This window comes from Toxorhynchites rutilus, chromosome 3, assembly GCF_029784135.1.
Source record: "Toxorhynchites rutilus septentrionalis strain SRP chromosome 3, ASM2978413v1, whole genome shotgun sequence".
Lineage (NCBI taxonomy): Eukaryota > Metazoa > Arthropoda > Insecta > Diptera > Culicidae > Toxorhynchites > Toxorhynchites rutilus.
Genome location: NC_073746.1, coordinates 292,264,474 through 292,289,745, shown reverse-complemented (window position 1 = coordinate 292,289,745; position 25,272 = coordinate 292,264,474). Strand labels below are relative to the sequence as shown.

General features: G+C 38.7%; 1 protein-coding gene across 2 annotated transcripts; it reads left to right on the top strand.

Moving 5' to 3' along the window:
* Positions 1-1,671: 1,671 nt before the first annotated feature.
* On the top strand, positions 1,672-25,242 carry LOC129779620 (organic solute transporter alpha-like protein). Of its 2 annotated transcripts, none has more exons than XM_055787205.1 (9): positions 1,672-1,850; positions 14,586-14,768; positions 14,838-14,989; positions 15,054-15,160; positions 15,262-15,387; positions 24,472-24,568; positions 24,636-24,761; positions 24,825-24,951; positions 25,011-25,242. In XM_055787205.1, exons 2-9 carry the CDS (start codon positions 14,657-14,659, stop codon positions 25,124-25,126), a joined length of 963 nt encoding a protein of 320 aa, XP_055643180.1. In that variant the 5' UTR covers positions 1,672-1,850; positions 14,586-14,656; the 3' UTR covers positions 25,127-25,242. The 2 variants fall into 2 exon arrangements, with proteins under 2 accessions (XP_055643180.1, XP_055643181.1); XM_055787206.1 differs by lacking the exon at positions 1,672-1,850 and adding an exon at positions 2,157-2,312.
* The last annotated feature ends 30 nt before the right edge of the window (positions 25,243-25,272 follow it).

Below are 25,272 nucleotides of genomic sequence, written 5' to 3'. Positions count from 1 at the left end.
TTGGCGCTTGGTTTACGTTGTACGAACGATTTTGTCATTGTTGTTGTTTCCATGCAGTGCCAAAGATATATTAGTGTAGTTATGAGATGTGGAATGATGGTGTTGGTGCAACATGTATATAATCGACTGTAGCCGAGTTTAAGTCAATTGCGAAAAAGGCCACCGGAATAGCGTTGGAGGTAAGTTTACAATGCATTGACATGAAATAAATTGCGACATACGATCAGATAGTGTATTGTTTTGCGAGAGCAAAAATGAATCACCAATCAATTATCGTCTACTGATTCTACAATGAAAAACTTATTTCAGAGATTATTCTACTAACCAGTTGTTTCTAAAATACACAGCATAATAGAATAACATCCGAAGGTATAAATAAGCGACTTATATAAAATAACAGCGTAGTTCTACGTCAACAATGCGGTCGTATCTTGGGCACAACCTCCTATAATTTTTTTCATTTGATTATATCTTGTTTACTTAAGCTAAATACCTACAAATACAAAATAGCAAAATTACCGAGACACGCAGAGTCTGTGACACCGTGCGTGAGTATACGAGTTATTACTTTGAGCGCGAGTACAGGAGGGTCGAAACTTTGTTTTATCGTCGAGTACTACATTCATTTTTTAATGACTTTTTGATACAGTCGACTTTGGTGGACCGAAGCCTAACATTTGAACAATTAATCGCCCGTAATGCCCAAAAGTTTGGCTACCCCTGATGTAGATCATTTCCCTCCTCATAAAAAAAATACCCCACTCGCTCCATCCTAGTCCCAAATCTTAATCCTTTCCAATCACTAGATTGATGGGTATAGTTATTATTAATTTCATTTATATAGAAAACTATCTGGCCCGGCAAACTTCGTCGCTCCCGAATTTATTTATTTTTTCATATTTTCATGAATATGTTTGGTTGAAATATATGTGTTATTTTTATGGGACCCTCTCTTCAATCTAGGGGAAGGAGGTGTGTCATGCCATTTGTATGTCAGCCCTCTTGCCCTTAGTATCGAACCGCCATAGAAACATTTATTGCTCCCTAAAACCTTCATATGCCAAATTTTGTTTCGTTTGCTTGATTAATTCTCGAGTAATGCAGAAATCTGTGTTTCATTGGTATGATTTGACGTGAAATTGCTCCATGCACTTACAGAAATAAAATTATAGCAGTCGCGAGCGTGTGTGCGTGTGTGCGAACAAAAACATATTAAATACCTTGTTATTGATTATAAGAATGAATTTCATAGAAAGTGCAGTGATAAATATGACTTGCATTGTATTGATTCTCATCAGCAAATTAACAGCGGTCTCCATTTCACACTGCTATGGATCCCATTTCATGCTGTTTATATTTTTCTTTCGAGTACAATGATCATTACAACGGTCATCATTTGGCAACAAGTTTTACTACACACTGACCAACCTCACTAGCCACATTTATCAGCCCGCAGCTCAGTTTCTTTAGCAGGCCATTATCGTTATTAGTTCGTCTCTCCAATGTGCAAACATGTTGACTCCACACGGCAGGTTTTTCGTATTTATGTGTCCACGTTCTGCTGGTGCCTCTCATAGAGCGAAGGAAATCTAAGAAGAGACACTTTTGAACTCGTATTTTTCTTTTCAAGGGTTATGATGGCTCAACCTCAGTTCAGTACGAATTGCGGTCTCTCTGGCGTTACCTCGTGCTTGCTGCAGTTAGTTGAAAGTCTGCCACCGATTCGGACGGATTGAATCAGTCGCGCGCAACAGTATTGCAAAACGTTTACGAAACAGCGAAAATAGTGGCAACGATCGTTCCTGTGTCTACTCAGTTGAAGAACGTACGGCTGAGGGATCCCTCGTACGGTAATTAAAGATCAAGAGTGCAGTTTTCCACGGTTCGCTAACTTATTCCCACCGTGGGAGGGGATGAGAAGATCATCCGGCTGAATCTCTCGTGCGGTGATTTGAGTGTAAACAAACGAAACAAGCATTATCGTTAGTAATACTAATCTATCGATTGGCGGAAATTAGTAAATTTCTGTATGCAGAAATAGTAAGATATGTGACATAACACCCGATCGTTGACTCACAGATATCGCGGCAAATGATCATTCGAGTCTCACTACTTTCCTTCGGTTAGTTAGTCTTTACTACGAGCTTGGTCTAACGGGTTACGGTCTAGTAAATGGTTAACTGGTTGGTTAACCAGTGCCAGTGTGTATTCCACTATCGCGTTATGTTGGGATGAAAAGTATATTGCCCCATCTAGATGGGTCGTTTGTATTATGTTTGAGTACATGCAATTTTCCCCCAGAGATATCAACGGTAAGCTTCAAGAAAATAATGCCTTCTGGATAGAACTTCAAATGCGAACCAAGTATTTTCCTCACATCCAACAGTGACTTCACAGGAGTTAGTGAGGTTTCAGTTTTCAGAAGATTAGAAGTGCTCCACAAAATAAGTGCCTTAGAAACTCATGGGAGCATACTGAAACATAAAGCATGTACGAAACGCGAGATGTCGCGAGAGAATTATGATTAATGATAAATCGAACACAATCCGCACGTGTGCGTGTACGCGTGGGCGATCAAAATACGAGTTCCCGTGTCCTGATTGTAGTCAAATATAGCCTAGCTCTCGTCGTCATCATTCATAGATCATCAAATTTATGAACGTATTTCAAGTTTCATGTGATTACATCACTTTTTGTTCAGAGACTGCAAGATACACTAGGTTAAATTAGAAAATCCATTAAATGTCAACGAAATGCAACGTAAAGGCAAATGTCAAATCTTACGTTATATGTTGACGTTGAACGTTACGTTACCTGGACATGTGTGAATTGTTATCAACGTTGATAATATGTTTCCGATCTTCAAGATTCCGTTAATTGACCTACAGTTGCCAATCGCTAGTGTGTGATATTCTGTGCAATCAACTATTATTTACAACCCGAAGGTCACCGCGAATAACGAAAACCTCGTGTATAACAGTGGTCAGATAATCCCCTTTATTCCGTGCGGCGAATGACGTGAGATGGCTCAAGTCACTACATTCCCGTAGGCGAATGGCGTGGCTAGGTGAGATTTGAAGTCGTGTCCTCATATGTTATCGACTAAATCGGTATCAAAAAGATGTTGAAAAGTAAGGTAGCTTCCACAATGGAGCGAGCAACTTTGCTATCCCACGTCATTCGCCGCGTGGAATAAGGGGGAATGTGAAACAGAACAGAACAAAAGAGAATAAACATATAGAATGACTAAGGAAATCGCTTCCGCGGATAATCGGAATTCTACTGTGTGTCATTAACAACGAACAATTGGAAATTGAGCTATTTTATTGTGACACGTGCTTGAAACTTTATTCAGTTATAATCGAGAAACACTTCTTATATTACTTCAGCGCTCCCACTGGTTGATTCATCAGTTCTTTTCAGAACAATTTTTTCAAAAAAGTTTCTGTTATGAACCTGCAAATTCAAATTCCCAAAGGCACGTTCTCACCGAAGAACCGTGAGCCTCCGATCTAGTGTTCGCAATCCAACACATACAGATAAGCAATACTGTTCGGTTATGACATCCTATCGATTCCATGTCGTGTTTTGACATAAGATTACGTCTTTGATTTCTATATAGGGGGTGAATACTCGTGGAAAAAAGCGATTACATCCTCCCATCGGTAATTTCTCGGTTAATTTTCAATTTATTTACGTAGTGCGCTACTGCACTAGAACGAAACATTTGAAAAACAAAAAACTCTAGAGATTTCATAACTATAGAACCAGATGGAAAAACTCTCACTCTTTTACAAAATCAACAACAACTTTTACAACAATCAAACATATATACTTCATTTCAATCGTGCTCTTACATATCTCTGAAAACTCGAAAAAAATAAGTGGTTCTGACGTTATGAAACGTAGTGTATTTCTGTGACAGCATTAATAATTAATGATTTCGGATTTCTTTCCGAAACTATCTCTCACTGCCACTGTCATTCGCCATAGCTCAAAACTAAAATATTAAAAAAAAAACAATGAAAGTTCCTCAATTGATTTGAATAGTGAATATCTTCATGTCATTAAAACCATTCGCTGTTAATTTATTTAAGACTATTAATCCTATTACAACCTATTAGAATAATCATCCATCCTCAGAATAGAGAAAAATTGTTTTATCAACTAATCGTCGATAATTATATCACGTATCATACTAGTTCTACCATTTGCCCAAATCAAAAATCCCGTAAAAATTTCTCAAGGTTAGGGAACAGATGAAACTCAGAGAAAACCAAATCAGGATAACAAGAAGAATATATCAGCATGATTCATGCTTCACGCAATTTTTCTATGACGAAAGTGCCGTAATTGTGATTAGCATTTAGTCCATTTTGCATAGAGCTTGCTAGTGCCTTCAGAAAAACTTTTATTCTTCTCATACATGCAAGGTGAATAATTCCAGAATTGTGCTCATAAACCATCCGTAATTACTGAAGATGACAGCCGACCTCTCCGACTCTCGTATGAGGCTTGCTAATAAAAGTTCGTTTTCATATGAAGAGCTCTCCTATGTATCCTTTTATGGTTATTTATTTGAATAGTTCGGCCCTAAGGCATCCATATACTAATACACTGAATTTGACAGCGTCAAACATGTCCGGGTCGCAAATGCAATTCCTAATTCTCTGGGCACGGCCTCAATTACATCAATTTCATTTAATTTCCACTATTGATCAGTTTGATATCTTTCTCTTTCTCTTTCGCCGAGTTCATATGTATTGTTGATGCGCCAACGAATGAATATAGTCATTTGAAATTCATTTGTAGCTCCCGTGGTCGAGTTTTTTTAGTTGACTTACGTTCAGGCAAGAAAAAACACGTATTGCCACTCCCAATAAAATCACCCTGCTTTAAATCATTACCCTCGTTCAATGACTACCCGCTCGACAACACGTGCTCTGTGTTGATGGTTTTGAAGGTTAAGCCTGGTTTCGCTTATAACTTATATATATATATATATATATATATATATATATATATATATATATATATATATATATATATATATATATATATAGATGTTAACCAAATAATACCTTAATGCACTGATATAACTATCAAAATGATATTACAATTGCTTCTTTAGAGCAAGGGATGGTAAATTACAAAATAAAGTGTCCGAAATTTGAATTCAATCTGTCCGAAGTTTGATCCTTTTTCGCTTCATTTGAAAAGCATTCTATTCGATGATTTTTTTATGTTTTCAATCAAATAGGTACCAAAGTAGGAAGCTTAAAAGCATATTGAACTAATTAATTAAAAATATCAACCAAATAATACCTGTGCATAAAGTTTATATCTGTTTTGCCTTAAGCGTCCGAAATATGATTCAGAGCGGTATATGCTATAGTCAACTGCGAAACACTTACCAAGCAATCACAGTTAACTGTTATCGATGATGAGAACTGATGAAACACGGGAGAAATTTAAATATTTATAAACGGGTAAATTCTACGTGCTCACGCTAAGCAAACGTCAAACACAAACAATAATGAGTGGATTTTGGATTTTGGATGGATTTTTTCCTATTATGTAATGATTCAACTGTAATTCTCAAATGAAGTGATAGTGAAACCAAGGGATTACTCTAAAGAAGCAATTGTGATATCAATTTTATAGTTATATCATCAGTGCATTAAGCATTTCAAGATATTAGAGCAAAGTCTCCAAAATCGCCAGAAAAGTGAAACAATTGCACCTAGGGTGGAAGATCTGGTGTCGCACCCAGCGTAGAAGTGTTGATTTACGCACCCCCTACCCACCACAAAAGGAAAAACTATCATATTTATTAGGCTCATTCTGCACCCCACAAATCGTGTACCCGGGGGCGGTCCACACCCCCCGCCATCCCGGTCGACGCCACTGCTATATACCATGTGAATACTTGGAAAGGGAACACTTGGATGAGGGAGGAATAGTTGCAAATGATACGTATTTTGAATGATAGAACCCAAACAAATTGATGTATTTCGACTACAAGCGAAACCTTTCCTTTTTTTTGAACCCCATAGTTTTCGCTGCTGATGCTGCATGCTCTACTCAATGTTGGCTTTGGCTGTTTTCATCTAAATATCAGACCGGCTATGCCGTTTTGTCTTCAAAACCTAAACACGAGACATCTACAACAAATAATGATGACACGTTTTTCCTGCAAATAAGCCACAAACTGGTTATCGGTTTTACCCTGACTTAAGGTATCGATTTTACCCCGAACGGACTCAAAATTTCAAAACAAAACTTTTGAGCATCTATAAGCAACAAAACCACTCATTTTCTCACAGCATACACTGAACAATGATCTAAGTTGAATTAGAGTCACAGAGGTATTGAATTTTACAAAATGTTCCGACAAAAAAAACTTAAATTCCACTAGCGAAATTTTACACGGCCTGTTTCCAGTTTGATGATCGATTTTGTTTTGTTGTTTGTTCTGACAAAAACGCGACTTCAGCGGCTGTATGGTGACCCGAAACGTAAGAAATGGCAAATGTGTACAAAGGTCATCAGAAAATTTGCAAAAATGGCTTTTAACTGGAAAAGTCAGAAGGTGTTTTATGCACAGTGTCGGTTTTACCCCGATATTCCCTATTCTTATTTGAAGCAGTATTAACTATGAGCATGGCGAGAACTTCTCAGCTTACCCTCGTATGCATTCACGCAATTTTTTTCGTCAGAATTGTAATGTGTTGTGTATATACATTATCCTTATTATTCTGTTGAAACATACACATCCGGTTTATGAACAAGAAACACATCTGATACCGTCTGTCAATTAGATAAGATTTAGGAACCGATGATTTTCGAGTAGGTACAAAATTGTAAAAAAGAAGTACACAGAACCAAAAATGCTCACGGTTTTTTCCTTCGTGGGCAAGGTTTTCAAATGAATAACATTTTTCAGTCTGTTTGGTAGCGTTTGTAGCCTCCTATCAAAAAGCCGACCGGTATCGGGCTGCACTAGGTTATATGTTTCACCTCGGTAACAGTGTTATGAAATGAGCAAAGCAAAATAGATATTCTGATAGTGTAATTAGACCGATAAACAGTAACATCCATGCATCGACAGAACAGTCCATCACGTATGAACTGAAACTTGAAACAAATGGGAGTTTGCTTATTTTCGTGTAAAGCAACCACTACTACAAATACACCTGATGCTATGAATATCAAATGCTAATTAAGTTAGTTCAGAATAGACCCTTGGAGACTTTCTTAAAACTAACAGTACAGTCCATGTCAAAAATGGTAGCACAGGAGAAAAGTAGCCAGTAGTACTGACTCACTATACACGTAATCGCCGTTTTTTTTTCGCATATTTACACACTCGCTGCAAAGCAGTAGATCTTAGTCAAATGCTATGTAAAATCCACTTTCATTTCACGAATCACATAACCTTCTCTCCATGTGACTAGCCAATTCAATCCACCATACTTAGTCAACGAGCTATTCACTTTGTAGAAGTCCGACTAGCACTGTTACAAACTGGTTTAAGAAGATAGTTGCCAGACCATGGACGGACGTTAGTAGGTTCAACGAAGGCCCGTTCTGTTGCAATTTGAAACGTGTTTGCGCCCGGCACAGACAAACTCTGAGCTGGCCTTGAAAGCATTCCACATTTTGTCAGGCGATAGTCTGTGAAATATAGAAGTGAATTGATGGAAACTGCAGAACTTGAAATATATCTCAGGTTTGTTCATATCCGGAGCATTACTTTTGATGATGACATGGTTGAAGGTGTATCAATGTTGGGCCATTCATGAAAATTGAGCCATCGCTACCTTCGAATAAATGAATGAAGAATGTGAGACGAATGTTTCAGTACACTGTCTTCAGAAACACGCCTGCATTTTTTAACAAAGAAGAGATCAACGATCTCTCTGTTAAGTGCCGCGGCGCGATCGAATACGCGCCGGATTATTTATACATCAAAACATTGCAATTGTCGTAGTGTCGGCTTTCGAATTCAATGTCATGATCTTGCATCATCAGAACTTACCCCCCAAAAATATCTGGGCCTTCGAAACACCACAAAGGACAGCTGTTTGTTTGGCAACTCATCGGATATAGAGAGAGAGCGTGAATATATAATGAATAACCTTGATGTGGTGTGAATTGAGCTGAAAAACACAAAACAAATTTTGAGTCTCTTTTTCTCTTTCGCCGGTTCTCGGAAGTTCACATGTACATAACGAAATTTTCTCACGATGTAGTCTTATAGTTTTTGATCGTGTGGCATTATCCATGTGCATCGAAAGAAAAAAAACTTCTTGAACAGGCTTGTTGTTACTCACAAATAAATATAGTCTGATTATTAAACTATCATCACGTTGGAAAAAACAATAAGGCACAAATCATTAATTAACTCAAACTACGAAACCATAACCGTAGTCCCCAAACGGTCAATTTGTTTGGTTTGCGTTTGGCAATATCCATCCACTGATGAAGCCCTAGTCGTTGATTCAACAAAGTTCCGCAATAAAATATGAGTCTCAAATCATAGAAACCAGCAGTGTCTACCCGACCCACAGTCTTCCTTGAAGTGACATCGTGCCGCGGATGATCGTAAAGGTTACACAAATATTAAACCGAAATAAAAAATGCATACAGCGCACAACGCACGCGACAAGTCGCCCAAAACGCTCAACGCCATGTGGTTATGCGAGGTTCAATGACATGTGGGCCTATAGTCACGTCCAATTAGTTCAATTGGAGATTTTGTTTTCCTGCCAATTTTTCTCCATTCGTCTCGTATTTTCCGCCATTCGTGACAAACCGATGGTTAGTAAACAAAATCACACACTGCCGTCGGTGCGATTTGATTGTTTATGTTTGTAACGCTGAGTGTGCTCTTATGTTCAGTTCTCCACCGCTAAACTAGCTAGTTAATTGATTTCACGGCATTGAAAATTGGTGAGAAAATGTGATACGAGAACTATCATCGCTTAACTGTTTGTCGATACACGTGAAACTTTTACATTATGGTTTATTGGTTGATAATTAAAGTGACCTGCATATATGTAGTGAACAAGAAACGAGAAAATTCTAAGCTTTCTAAAGCAGTTACGGTTATAGAACCAAAATTTGTAACAGTCAAGAAGCTGTGTACAGTCAATCCCAAAACTGAGTATACATCTTGTGCTGCTTTGTTATTTCGAGTTTTTCGGGGGTAAAAAGCAAATAATTATATGGGACTCTTATTCATCGTAAAATCGATTCATTTTAGTGATAAGAAAAAATATAAACGGTCAAATTTCTACTTCATGTTTAAAATACAAACAGAAAATCCCCAATTAAGACGTGCCTTAAAAATAATTGGAATCAGTTTAGAAATGTTAACAGGTAACAAAAATCAATACCCTAGTATTTGGTATGGCCCCCCTTTGACGTTCAGCACTTCCTGCAAGCGCCGAGGCGTGATTTCTGGTCACTGTAGACGGAAGTGCCTCCCATATCTCCGCAATCGTCGTTTTGAGTTCCGCTTCGTTCCCTGGATTTTTATTCTTCAGATGGTTCTTGATTTCCCACCATAGATACTCAATAGTGTTCAGGTCCGGTGATTGCGGAGGTGTTTTGAGTTGATTGGGACATTATAGAGCAGATATTCCCGCACGATGAGGTCAGTTTGCTTCGGGTCATTATTATGTTGAAAGTAGTAATCACGAGGGAGACCCAATTTCTGAACGGGAGACTGCAGGTTACGTTTCAGGAAGATCAATTCAGCCATCTTGTTCATCGCCGAATCAATAAACTCCATGGTTCCAGTTTCAGAAGCCACCAATGTACACTACATCAACTGACTACCGCCGCCGTGATTTACTGTGGAAACCAAATTCTGAACCTGGAGCACCGATCCTGATTTCCTCAACACCATCTGACTTCCACCCGGTTCAAAGAGATTGGTTCCCGGCTCATTCTGTTACCAATGTGCGGTAACAAAAGGATTTACTGTGTATGAAGTCGGTTTATTAGTGTATTCACCACTCGTAACGGTTGAAAAAAACTAATGTTTGTCGTTTGAAACAGAATTTCTGTTTTATTCATAGTTAAAGTATAATCGATACGTTATACTAAAATACAACTGTAAACTCGAAATGTCATTCATATAATGTAAAACCTCAACCAACCGCCACCCAAGCTAGCCACCAGTCACCCAAGCTACCACGCCATATTCACCACATCCAATGATCCGGTTCTCGCCATGTCTGGTCAATAGGAATGGGAGAGATAATGAAAGGACTTCGGATGACGTGTAGAGGCTCTATTCGGCCCTCGAGAGTCTAAGGGGCAACACGTTGTTAAACCACACGTTCTGTGGAAATTATTCGCCGGTGATTATATCACGCATCAACGGTGTAACTCGAGTGAGAAAGTAGGGATCGAAATTCCTGTGGAAAAAATTCAGAAAACGTACGTGCAAGTGAACGGAAAGCCGTGTGACATTTTTCAAAGTGCCACGGTCTACCCCCAAGAATTGTGGAGTTGTTTGAGAGAGCGTACACCTTGTGACGTTATCACGCACAACATTGCGTGACAGCAGAAGTTTTCCTGCCGGCAGTTCTTGAAAAGGTGTCATCCAGGACATCGGGGACCAGCAACAGCAGCAGCAGCAGCAGGAGACGTGGCGTGGTGGCTTGGCTGGATCCGAAGACAAACAAAATTCATGTGAACAATAAATGTGAAGGTTAGTTTAGTCTAAAAATCCAGTTGTCGTGATTTAGAACACCTCACATCCGAGACGACCCTGAATCTATGAGCGAGATCTCATTGTAATCAATGGACAAAAAAACTTCAGTAACAATTCGTATAAAAGACCTTGTTCCAGAACTCCTCAGGTCTGTTTACATATGCTTTAGGAAACTGTAGTCGTTGTTTTTCATATTCACCTTTGGGATGAAATACTTGTAACAGCCAACACGACCTCTCAGATTATACCTGTATGTTGCTCTACGGACAGTGTTTACGCAGACAGGTCTTCCAATGATGCCGGTTACTTCGGAAGCCAATTTTCGAATGTTTGTTTTAGGGTTCATTGGCAAAGTTCGCGCAATTACTCGTTCATCATCAGAAGATAGAATCCGTTTGCGTACTCTACCCGGGAGATTTTACAAGGGTCCTTCGTTTTTCCACTTGTTTATGATTTTCTTTACTGTAGAGTGGGTTCTTCCGACAGCTATTTCCCGCAATGTCTTTCCTCGAACAGTCTTACTTATTATCATTGTACGTGTAACAATATCTATTTCTTCCCTCTTACATGAAATTTCGATTAAAAACTGTTTCAAACATCAAGAAAAAAAACCAAAAACCAACACTGTCCAAGCAGTGGTTGACATTGTGACATTACACATTGACAAAAAAAGTACGCTTATTTGCAATGATCTTACCTACACGGTTTGTTTGTTTGGAGAAATTTGGAGTACACATTCAATTTTGCAACGCCTAAATGGAGATTTTTTCATCTGTTAGGGAAAAATAATTAGCCAAAAAACTTTTCGCGGAACTTTATTGCGCGTATACCTGGTTGAATGTGTGAGTAATTATTATGCATTAAAAAATAAGTGTATAAAAATTTTTTTGTACGAAATAAATGGAAAGTATAGTCAAGAAGCATGTGTATACTGAATTTTGCTGTGTGTGATTTTTCACACACACACGATTCTACATGTGCGAAATGTTGCTTGAATGGTACAAAAGGAAGTTTTCTTGCATCGAATCGATACCGGAGAGGAAAAACGGATCAAAAACGCAAAAGATTGTATGTAGAGCCCGGCCAAACAGGAATAACAAAGCCGAAGAATATCCACACTGCAAAGTAATGCTATGTATTTGGTAGGATCAAAACGGTATGATCCACTACAAACTTCTAAAACTGGTCAAACGATCAATTGACAATTTGCAACAATTGATCCGTTTGAAGCGAGCTATTGTCGGAAAATGTCCAGATTATGCGACCATACACGAGTCGATAATATTTCATCATGGCAACGCTCGACCACATGTTACTGTTCGATTTAAAAAGTATTTGGAAAATAGCGGAAGAAAATAATTCGGGATTTTCACTCTGGAAAATCTCATTCAATCGATTTGCAACGATCATACGTATTGATAAAAAAAGTAGGCTCATTTTTGTATCAGAAGAATTTAGTTTGATGTGAGCATTATACATATGCGAACCGTAGAGCTATTATGAGAGTTCTCATTTCCAAACAGGAAAACAGGGATGACAGGAATCCCAGAATATTTTTCCGAATAATTTTCATTCAAATAAGTAAAAGTACTAAGATCAGAAAAAACAGTATCATTTCTGAAAAATCAGGTTAAATTGAATGCTCGCAAGGTTATGTGCCAAAATTCTGGGAATTCCTGAAAAACCAGGAGGGTTGCCATCCCTGATCGTTAGGGATTTTTTTGTACAATTTCAAGCTGAAATTCAGTCTGAGGTCAGGTTTGCCAAATACGTACAAATATTTTAACACTCATAAAAAAGGAACGTTTGTTTGGGCCAGCTATACACTTCTACTATTAATATTATTTTCCTTTGATCAAGTTTTTAAGCTGATTCTCAAGGGCGTTTGTAACTGGCTGTCCGCTCATGGGCTTTATGTGCATGCGTATCATTGATCAAACGAGGGAGAAAACTCACTTTGTTCTGGAAGTCATTTCAAAACCGGAGTTGATAACAGAAGAGGACACGACGTCGAATCTCATCTGATGAATATAGTCACGCCATTCACCTTTGGGAATACTGCGAATCGAGCCATCTCATATCATTCACCGGAGCAGAATAGGGGAGAATGTGTCTTGTTACGTCCTATGCCGTGATAGGTTACTGGTGATAGAAACTTTAATGGGAAGTGATCACCACCATAAGGATTACAATCCACTTACGGGCTTACAGACTATTCGAACAAAGTGAGAAGTCAAGAGAACTTGATTTGGCACGTAATTGAGGTACACGTGTTGTATTCTTTAAGCACTAAGAATACAACACGTGTCATGGTCATGATCAACCTGTTACAAAATATATTCGAATATTGAACGGTTGTCATCATTCTTTTCCCACAGACAGTTCTGTGAGAGTTCAAGTCCTCCAAGATGAACCATGACTCAGAGATCGGTTAGCCTGATCATATGTCAGGGTAACCGCAACTCTCGAAGGCCAAGCTGATAATACAGATGTCTTTTCCTCTGATGACAAGCAACCGTTTCGATATCACGATAGGTGAAATGCCAATTGTAAAAAAAAAGTAACACTTATCATTTCCCAACAGCATCCCTCCATATGAGTCATCACAATCCAAGCGAATAATATTAAAATCGTGAGAAAAGAGATAAGTTTCTGGAGAAAGCCAATTTTCGGACAGAGCAAAAACATCACAATTATTTGTATGAATCATTGTGAAGAGAGGCCATATTTGCGTCAGTTGCTACATGAATGTCTTTACTGTTGGAAGCATTACGGCGACAGGGGGTTTGAACTAGTCGGAAATATCGATGAACGTGAAGATTCCATCCACGATGTCGGACAACCTAAAAAAAACATGGGTTGGGAAGTAGGTACTGCCGGTAAAACAGTGATGTAACATCAAATGATGGCTAGGGTTTTCGATGCCCCCACGAGCGCTGGACTGTTCAAAATTGAACTATCGCCACAGAAGTCAGAAAGACCATAAATTTCATGGCCGAGTTTTCATCGAACAGGTTGTGTGTAATTATTTCGAATTTTCTAAACCTATTTGTCTTTGAATGTACGATGATCGCCAATCACATCTCAATGCGAACGATGCGATCTTAGAACATGCATATCAATGTGTGCTTAGTTCAGGGTAACTATTTCGAATCAAATAGACTATTTATAAAAATCAATTCACTGTGTGTTTACGATCGAATCCTGGCTAAAGGCTGATTTTATTCAACACATTGTGAAATTTGTGTTCTTGAGGTGCACCATCACAACGCCTCCAAATTGATGCTGATGAAAATTCCTAATCATTTCGATAATTCGTTACTGCTATTGTTCATAAGGCACTTTAACTTCGGTACTTCAACGTTCAAAATAGTGTTCCAATTTAGTCGAGTTATTATCATTTTTATCGAAATTTTATCTATCAAATTAATTGAGTATAAATGTAACTTGTGAAAAAGCTGATTTTTTTTACCGAATCTCATTCTGATACATTAATGATCAACTGTCAGTTCACTTCTCATAAATTACAACACTTAGCAAAGTACTACTGTTGCTTAGAAGTGACGAAAAGTAGCTTATTTTTACTTGATGAATGCAACAGCGTTCAAAATTCTAATCTTCATGAAAAAATTGAACGGCGCAAATAATTAATTTACTTAAACGAAAAAATACGCTTTACACCATTTACACCGCTTTACATGGGAAATGAAACAAGCTGCGCATCGCCAATTTATTGTCTAACACGTGCTGATTCACTCAATGTCTCGTGGCTCATACTCACATGCAAACCAATCAATATCAATTGATTTAAGTTATCTCTGATGTTTTAATAATCGGTTTTCATTTTCTACTTCAGCGTGACTGACATATATTTGAGGAAAACATGTTCTCCGCCAACGGAATAATATCAAAATCGTGAATCATGAAATGACGCCCAATATGGCCACAGAAGACATCATGCCACCTAGGCTAACCGATAATCAAACCACAATTGTAACATGTCCCAGCGAACTACCAACGGTGGTTGAATATATCAATGGTATATATGACATCCAAAACTGTTGTCTGAAAAGCAATTAAAATTACCCACAAGCTTAAACTTTTCTAGGAATAGACACCATTTTAACTGTGATCATAGCCATAACCATTTTACTCAGCTTTTCAACGTTCGTGGTAAGCGTCAACAGCGTCAGGCAGGTACTCCGACAAACGCCTAAACGTTTCAAGAGTAAAACCATCGTTATCCTGATAATATATCCGGTAATGTTACACTTTGAGTGACAGATAGTGACGCAGATAGCACTAACCCTATCCATCTCAACAGATAGTGACAGCGCTGGCGATAGTGTCGATTCTCATTCCCAAGTCGTACTTTATTTGCGATAGTGTATCGCATATCTATTTTATGATTACCGCATATGTGTTTCATAGGTGAGTATACGCAGCACTCGGGCCGATCCCATTCCTCCCCCATGGTGGGATCAAATGACTAACTACTCCGGATGTCCTTAAATGTATTATCCTTTCTACAGTCTCGTTGTAGATTATGTTGGCGGAGAGGACACTTTCATTAAGGCTAGCGACTCTGAAACGTTTAACATTAGGACACCCCCTTGCTGTTGCTGTTTGCCGTTTCTGAAACGATCTGCCGTTACCAAGTGAGTTTTGAGTTCTTCTGTGCACAGTAAATCCAGTTGTACTTTGACGTAGGATTACGTCTTTCGGGATCACATGAAGAGGGTGTTTTTTTATATAAATTCTTTCGAACATTCACGTTTTTATACAAAACGAACGTTTGTAGGTTCAATCGCAGAACTCTTCATTGATTGATCTTCTGATTGGCCCTTCACAATTTCCTTTTTCTACTAGCTGACCCGGCAAACGTTGTTCTGCCATATAAATTGTTTCTATCGAATATTTTGGGAGTTCAATAAAACAAAACAAATGTATCGCAAGTATGTTTGGATGTTTTGAAGATTTGAACGGAAGTTGGTTCAATGTATTTTGACATATTGGGTTGGGGAAAAAGAAATGTCGTATTTCTGATCGAAATTTGACGCTTTATACTTAAAATTATCCAATTTAAGTCAAATATGTGCCGTTTTGTTCGCAAACTTGTTGCCATTTAGAGGGCAACTTCATTATCCCCCCCTTATAAAACCCCCCCTCCTTATTTGCAAGAAACTCAGACAGTCAATTTGAGCAAGCCTCTTTTGAGGCCAACTAAGTATCACCAAGGGCGTTTTGCATGGACCGGAAGAGATGATAATCACTTGGAGCCAGGTCCGGACTATACGGTGGGTGCAACAGGACATCCCACCCGAACTCCCGTAGCTTCTGGCGGGTCATCAAAGATGTGTGAAGCCGAGCGTTATCCTGGTGGGAAACAACACCATTCCTATTGATCTTTTCTGGCCGCTTCTGATCAATCGCCTGCTTCAAGCGGTCAAGCTGCTCACAGTAGAGAACCGAGTTGAGGGTCTGGTCATAGTTGAGCAGCTCATAGTGGATGATTCCCTTCCAATCCCACCAAACAGCAAAACCTTCCTGGCCGTCAATCCGGGCTTGGCGATGGTTTGGGCCGGCTCACCGCGCTTCGACCACGACTTTTTTCGCTTTAGGTTCTTGTACGTGATCCACTTTTCATCACCAGTCACCATCTTCGTCAAAAATGGGTCGAGTTCGTTCCGTTTCAGCAGTGCATCGCAGGCGTTGATTCGGTCTAAAAGATTTTTTTGCGTCAACTCATGTGGCACCCATACATCCAGCTTTTTTTTAGAATCCAATCTTCTGCAAATGGTTCCAAAGGATTTTATGGTCTATACTCAGTTCCTGGCCAATCAAGCGAGTGCTCACATGCCGGTCTACTTGGATGATTTCAATGATTTTATCGGTTTCCACGACGATTGGCCTACTAGTACGGGTTGTATCTTCGACAGCCACTACACCAGAACGAAATTGGTCAAACCAACGCTGTACTGTGCGAATCGTTACAATATCGGGTCCATAAACTATACGATTTTTTTCGGTCGCCTTCGTTGCAGTTTTACCTCGCAGGTAGTAAAAACGTAAAATATGGCAAATTTCTTGCTTGGTGGACTCCATCTTTGACGCTATAATTTGAGACTGAAAAGGACAATCACAATACTGTCAAAACGACACTTGTAGCACAGATTTTCGTCTTTAAATAGCCGTATAGTATGACCCGATGCGATAAGTACAACACAAGATATGTTGAGGTGTTGCCGTATATTGACAACATACGACATTTCTTTTTCCCCAACCCAATATTTGATCTCTTAAAAGTTAACTGAAATGAGGAAAAGTTGTATATATATTTGTCGTAAAGTAGAAAAACGAAATAAAGGGCTGTCTCGTTGGTGGAAAATACGTGCTTGACAATTGCCTGATGAACGGCCAAATTTATAACTGCTGGGTGCCGGTCTATTTGAAACCGCATCATTTCATCGTTGTCATTCAATCGAGGAGTATTCACCAGGGATGCCAGGTGATTTTTTCACATGGTGAGAAAAAATGTCTTCAAATGTCGGCGCAATCATATCGAAGAAAACTAAAATTCATAACTTACTTTTGAACGAAGTTTGATAGCTTATTCAATGTTCATTCTATTCGGCATTGTTATATAGCGCATTCCATTAAGCTTATCTTGAGGTTTTGATGTTTATTCAATAAATGTGAGCAAAGAATTTATTTCTGTGAACTAAATTTTATGAGTTCAGAGAGGATAGTTGGCTTGATATACCGTTGATTAGAATTGGTTTTGAGTTACAACCAATCATATCCATAAAAATAATTATTGAAACGGTTTGTAACCAGAAAACCTTCGATTTGTGAAGTGGTTGTTTGAAAGATCTATGTTAATCTATTGTATAGCATAGACCCAAAATAATAAAAATACAATGTAACAATCATTCGAATTCTCGAGTGCAAATGAACTAATATCTTCTAGAGCATGTATTCAGACCGCTTGAAGCTCTCCAGAATTTGAAGTAAAAGTCGCTTTGCTTTTGCATTCATCCTACACTCGACAAAAAAAAAAATAGAGGAAAAGAGTGCGAAGTCTGAAACTTTAAGTGATTTTTGACTTGCTGTAACTTCGCGAAAAATCCACGCATATCGATGGGATGTGCATCATTTTGAAGCTACAGTTTTCAGGTTCCAGGTATCAGTACAAAATCCTACGCGCCTCTCAGAATGAACGTTCTTCGTTGATATGTTGGATATCCGCCTAAACTTGTGATTGTGTCGTTGGTGAAATCTCTAGGGAAACACTTTGCTCATATTCCATCTGCCATGCATGGCGATAAAAATTTCAAATCGCCGCATGGACCATAAACCATGTGATAACAGTATTGAACAATCATTCATATTCCGTAATAAAATTGGTATAAAAATCGATCGAAATCGAGCTTCAAACCAATACATTCTTAAATTCGTTCGATTCAAATTCAAACGCTCTATCCAAATATGAAAACCTTGCCTTGTCGCAAAACAATCGTCAAAATATCGGGTTTTCCAATAAAAGCGTTACAAAAGTTTTTTTTAAATAAAACAAAAACGGTTTTGGATTTCAACGAAATTCTTTATTCATGTGAAAGTACATTTGATGCCATTATGTGTGAAACTCGATTTCTTCTGTATGGTCACCATGAGCACACTTGCAGAAGTCCAGACGCTGAAACCAATTTTTGACGGTTTTCAAGCATAAATCGGCCGATACTGCTGCAATTTCACGTTCGATATTCATACGAAGTTGATCAATCGTTGCTGGCTTGTTGACATAGACCATATACTTGACGTAGTCCCACAGGAAATAGTCTAACGGCGTCAAATCGCACGACCGATGCGGCCAATTGACTGGGCCATTTCGTGAGATAACATGCTTACCAAACTTGGTTTTCAATAAATCGATTTTTAAATTCGCTGTGTGGCTTATGGTGCCGTCCTGTTGAAACCACATATTGTCCAAGTCCATATTATTCAATTCTGGGCAAAAATATTCGATTATTATTGAGCGGTAGCGATTCCCATTTTTTTCGGGTTGCAATGGTGGCTCAGGGAGCACGTGTGGATTGCTGCCTGACCAATAACGCATAATTTGCTTATTGACGAAGCCATTTAGCCAGAAATGAGCCTCATCACTGAAAATGATTTTTCGATGAAAATCCGGATCATTTTCAAGTTGTTGCTCAGCCCAATCCAAGAACATACGATGCTTCTGGTGATCAAGCGACTTCAGTTCTTGCGTCAATTTATATATAGAACTAGCTGACCCGGCAAACTTCGTCCCGCCCAAAATTTGTTTTTTTGTTATCAATACCTTCAAACATTCACGTTTTCTTACTATGAGTAAGTTCATGGGTCCAATCGCAGAACTGTTCATTTTTTTTTTTTGGTTTCATTTTCCTGATTAGTTCTCGAGTTATGCAGAAATCTGTGTTTCATTTGTATGGCAGCCCCACCTAAGAGAGAGGGAGGAGTATCTAACCATCATAGAATCATTTATTGCACCCTAAAATCTGCACATGCCAAATTTGGTTTCATTTGCTTGATTAATTCTCGAGTAATGCAGAAATTTGTGTTTAATTTGTATGGCAGACCCCCCCCCCCTCACCCCTTTAGAGAGGGGGGTGGAGAGTCTAACCTTCATAGAAACATTTATTGCATCTTAAAACCTCCATATGCCTAATTTGGTTTCATTTGCTTGATTAATTCTCGAGTAATGCAGACATTTGTGTTTCATTTGTATGGCAGTCCTCCCTTAGAGAGGGGGTGGAAAGTCTAACCACCATAGAAACATTTATCGCACCCTAAAATCTCCATATGCCAAATCTCGTTTCATTTGCTTGATTAATTCCCGAGTAATGTAGAAATTTGTGTTCAATTTGTATGGCAGCCCCCCCTTAGAGAGAGGGGAAGGGTCTCAAACTATCACGAAAACCTTCCCCGGCCCCAAAAACCCCTACATACCAATTTTCATGTTGATCGGCTCAGTAGTTTCCGAGTCCATAAGAATCAGACAGATAGACAGACAGAAATCCATTTTTATATATATAGATATTTATTCTAAACGAAAAATTTAATATTCGTTCAAATTTTTTATTTATAAATATATTTCTTTTTTTCTTACATTTAACATTCTATTTGCACCATGCCACATGCCGTATCTCTTAAGCTTGCATTTGCTAACAAAGAGCCGAATATTCGACCACAAAGCTGGTTGGATATCCGGTATCCGGCCAAATCACTATTCGTTTCATCACAAGTTAAGATCTTCCAAGGTCCAAAAATAGTCCGTCAACATGTCGCGATAGCGCTCTCCATTGACATTAACATAACGGTCGTTCTTATCAACGAAGAAATACGACCCAATCACTTCACCGGCATGCAAACCACACCAAACAGTATTTTTTTGCGAATACAAAGGTGTTTCTTAAAGCACACGTGGGTTCGCATCCACGCATATTTTGCTTGCTGACAAAGTCATGAGCCTCATCCCTGAGGATGTTTTTCTTTAAGAGCCCAATCGGAGAAGCCTGCCGACTAGGACTATTATTACGGCCGAAAATTGGAGTGAGCGCTAATAAAGCTGCAACCACCGACTCCGAATTTCGGTAATAAATTTTAATAATTATTAAACGTTGCTCGTTCGTGTAAAATGATGAAAATGTTGATTATGACTAACGTTTTGGCATTGACAGATCATTAAAATGTTTTGAGGGTTCGTTCAAACGGAGATACGGAGAGATAGGACTATTATTACGGCCGAAAATTGGAGTGAGCGCTAATAAAGCTGCAACCACCGACTCCGAATTTCGGTAATAAATTTTAATAATTATTAAACGTTGCTCGTTCGTGTAAAATGATGAAAATGTTGATTATGACTAACGTTTTGGCATTGACAGATCATTAAAATGTTTTGAGGGTTCGTTCAAACGGAGATACAAAACTGTCAAGATGCTAATGGATGACCCTTCAAAAATCGAGTCGATAAAAATTTTGCGCGTTAGCTGTATTTTGCTACACTCAGAAAAATCCTCGATCGAAAACTACCAAATACATTTGGTAATGCAAAATTAGTAGAATGTACAAATTTTTTGTACATATTGTCAACAAACCCGCATCCCTACCAGAGATTAGTATATTTTACTCGATAACATTAGTAAGCTTGGATATTGTCATATCTGAAAACTGGTGAGAAAAGCGCGTATTAACCATTTTCATTGGTCCCATAAGGCAATACGGAGGTATAATAAGGATATAATTCTGATACGTGCATTTTCGGCGAGAAAATGTAGCCGATATTGGGCTTCCGAATCATGGTTCTGCTTGACATATATGTTTATTAGTACAGTCGAAAATGACTATAGATTGGTAGTATTTACCAAAAAATTCGTTATATTTACTAATTACTTCTCTCAGTGTATTATAGGGCCCTATTATATTTCACTATTACACTTGTCGTGGACAAATTACGTAAGGAGTAGGGGGGGGGGGGCTGAGGTGGGTCGAGGTTGCGTTGCTTAATGTGACATAGGGTGGAAGGGAGGGAGGGGGTTGTTTGCCGTGATCGTTTCGTAACAAAATTCCATTTTTATTCCTAAATAAATTCACGGGCCCCTATATGCTTGAGCAGACAGCTCCGATTCTGGGACTGAATGAGGTGTGTTCTCTGAGCCAAGATGACGAAGCACGTGTTTTAATGGGTTTAACAGCAGCCAGTAGGCAAGCACCGATAAATGCATCTCGAACAGGGTTACCATATACCCTCGACAGCTAGTCGAACACCAGATGCTATCCCTGGTCATTATGCACAATGCTACAGTGCGTGCGGCAACCCTCGGTTGAGACAACGATACCTCATATCCATATCCCCAACCTGACCCGTCCCACAAAAATGTTGCCCTTTTAACCTCGAGTAAACCGCGAGTATTCGGTCGAATCCTACTAAACATAGAAATTAGTTGAAACTTTGTATAAACAAACCTTGAATTAGCGGCACCGCAAAGCTTATGCGATTGAGCCTTACAAATAAATGAACTGGATAAAAAAAAGGGTTACCATATCTACATAATAATAAGCATTTTTACGGATTTTTTAGACTTTTTCAAACCAAAAATCTTTAGATGCAGATTACAATTTTTTGTGTTTCATACATAATTTACAGGTTTTTTAAAAAAGGTTAATAATATTTTTCCCCATCTCACCTATTTGATTCGTATAGCGTTATAATAAACAAATAACATCGTTAATCTTTTTGTTACTAAAGCACAGAGAATGTAATTTCCAAAAGTGTAGTCATAATGTCGTGAAAATTAATTTCCTTTGAAAGTTTATTTTTAAAATGAATTGAAGATACACAGCTCAAAGCGGAAAGAAGGAATTAAATCGGTATTGAAGCTCGAACCATTGAAAGTGCTGAATTCTCCCGCTCTCACTGGAATCCGTCGTTAAACATAACCTAGAGAGATTAAACTACTACCGAAATCCTATTTTAACGGTTTTTGAACTACGTTTTGCTATTGATTGTTGAATTGAACAAAACAAACTGAAACCCCTGAATTCACCTAGATTAATTCGGACACCAGAACAATTTATCTTACTTTTTTGAGTAATATATGCCAAGAATAATATTAGGCTGTCAAAAGAGTCCTGCGGTATTTTTTTTAAATTTTCATTTGTTCATAAAATTAGTTACAATCATCTATTTTAAGTCAAATATGCGCCGTTTTGTTCGATGACTTGTTCCCAACGAGATGCCAACTTCATAATACTCCTGTTATAGAAGCTCGCTTCCTTATTGGCAAAAAACTCGGATAGCCAATTTTCACAGGCCTCTTTTGTGGCTAACTTCTGACTACCTCGCTCGTTCGCCATGGACAAAAACAGGTGGTAGTCACTTGGTGCAAGGTCCGGACTATACGGCGGATGCAAAAGAACCTCCCATCCGAGCTCCCGGAGCTTCTGGCGCGTCACCAAAGAAGTGTGTGGCCTGGCGTTGTCCTGATGGAAGACAATGCGGCCTCTGTTTATCAAAAAGGCCTCTTCTTCATGAGTGCTAACTTCAAGCGGTCCAGTTGTTGGCAGTAAAGGTCCGAATTGAGCGTTTGGCCATAGGGAAGCAGCTCATAATAGATTATTCCTTGACAATCCCACCAAACACACAGCAGAACCTTCCTGGTCGTTAATGAGGGCTTGACCACCGTCTGAGCCGCTCCAGCGGGCTTCGACCACGACCGTTTGCGCTTCACGTTGTCGTAAGTGGCCCACTTTTCATCGCCAGTCACCATCCCCTTCAGAAACGGGTCGATTTTGTTGCGATTCAGCAGCGATTCACATGCGTCGATACGGTCAAAGATGTTTTTTGCGTCAACGTGTGTGGCAGCCATACATCGAGCTTCTTTGTGAATCCAAGCTTCTTCAAATGGTTAATAACGGTTTGATGACATATCCCCAGCTCTTGACCGATGCTACGGCTGCTACTATGCTGGTCTTTCTCGGCTAATTCAGCGATTTTGTCGCAATTCTCGACGACAGGCCTTCCGGAGCGTGGCGCATCTTCGACGACCTCTACACCAGAACGAAAACGTTGAAACCATCGTTGTGAGGTGGAAATGGAAACTGTATCGGGTTCATAAACTGCACAAATTTTATTGGCAGCTTGAGATGCATTTTTGCCTTTGTCATAGTAGTACTGTAAAATATGTCAGATTCTCTCTTTATTTTGCTCCATATTTGCGACACTATAACTCACGAACGACTTAACCAAACAAAACACTGTCAAGGACTATATTATAGCGCGCAAAAATACCTTTCCACTACTTTCCAACTACGCGCTTACAACGATACCTCGCGGAAATACCGCAGGACTTTTTTGACAGCCTCATACATCAAATCTGATGTTCCAGAACCAGACTTTGCTAAACACGAGCTGCCTGAATTCGAGATTATACAGCTTCAAGGAATTTTCAAGCCAAATAATGTGAAAGGAGGACCAGACGAGAACCCGTTTTAAAAAGGTCATATATATTTTCGATTTATCATGTTAATCAATTGAATCTTGATCCAATACGTGCTACTAAAAATGCTCCCGGATCTCAACTGGAAACGAAACATTTGAAGTATACAGGGGAATCGTTAGCTGATGTGTAAAATAATATTGCGATCAATTGGTGGTCATTTTCCGTCTATATTTGTTCAAAATTCTATAAACTTGTCGAAAGTTCTTCTGATGTCACTACTTGCATATAAGGGACTTCCGTAAGAACGTTTGATTCCAACCTGGGCAGATAACTATTTTTTTTATATTGAACGAACGACTTTGTGCAAAGATCAGCGTTACGTAACATGAGAGGGAGGGGGGTTTGTCTTCCGTTACTTTTTGTTTTTGTCTACGGGGAGGGGGTGCAAAAATCGCATTTTTAGCGTTACGTAATTTGTGTACGACGCCTAATTACCATAATACTTACAGTATAACTACTGTTATTGCTAATTATTTGTCTCGGTTTGGTTCGCGTTTTTCATTGGGAAACATTTCAGAAACGCTCAAATATATACAATTTGCAACAAATGAAGTTCGAATGGACGATTCGATAACAGGGCCCAATAACTCGAAGAACTGTAGTAAACCAAAATTCACTGTTAAATACTTCTAGTTGCATTGAAAGATGAATTTAGGCACTGATCAATTTCTTTTTATTTAAATATTAATCTTTTTGCAGAAACCGGATGCTGTTTACGAGGCTGCTAACACTTCAATTACCAATTGTACAAAGTATTTTATTCATAGGATTAAATGTCGTCTTCATAGAGGAAATAGTAAATATAAAAACAACTTTCCGCCAAAAAATTGTATAACATATCCTAAAATCCTTTTTCTTTTCAGCAAAAATTCAATCAAATCATTCTCTACTTTGTCCCGTTCATTGTAATCTCGATAATTCTTGGAGTATGGGGATTAAACATCATAGTTCGTATGATCGCCCCTATGCAGGAAGAACTTAAAGTTATGGTATGATTATAAGATCTCGACAATATTGGTAAGCATTTCCTAACTCAACGCTGTTTCCAACAGGCAAAATATGTGGCGCTACAACCCGTGCTAATACTCTGTAAAGTTCAACCGCTGGTTATCATGGTTATTGTGACGTATGTCACACCAAAATGTGAGTTCCCCATGGTACTACAAGTCCAAAAAAATGGTAAGTGTATCTTAATATCCTGACAGTCTCATACCTCTATTGCTTTCCATTCTTTTCAGCCGTTTTCCAAATGTGTCTGAGCGCGGAAATGTTAGTGCTCTCAGTTTGGGCCATGCAACTATACAGAACCCCGAGCAAAAGTCGGGAACTGCTCGTGAAACCAGAAACCACATAAAGTGGAATTACAAGAGTCGTGGACATCTGTGCAGCAAAATATATGAATAGCATTGAACCAAATTCTCATGTTACTTAATAATTGTGATTGTATGTTGTAAGGAAATGACAGATAAATGTTTACTTTAGTGTTTAATGGGACAAATT

Coding starts and splice junctions, on each gene's coding strand:
- LOC129779620 (XM_055787205.1), top strand. CDS start 14,657: ATGACGCCCAATATGGCCACAGAAGACATCATGCCACCTAGGCTAACC. Junction 14,769..14,837: donor GGTGGTTGAATATATCAATG/GTATATATGACA, acceptor AAACTTTTCTAG/GAATAGACACCATTTTAACT. Junction 24,762..24,824: donor AGGAAGAACTTAAAGTTATG/GTATGATTATAA, acceptor TGTTTCCAACAG/GCAAAATATGTGGCGCTACA.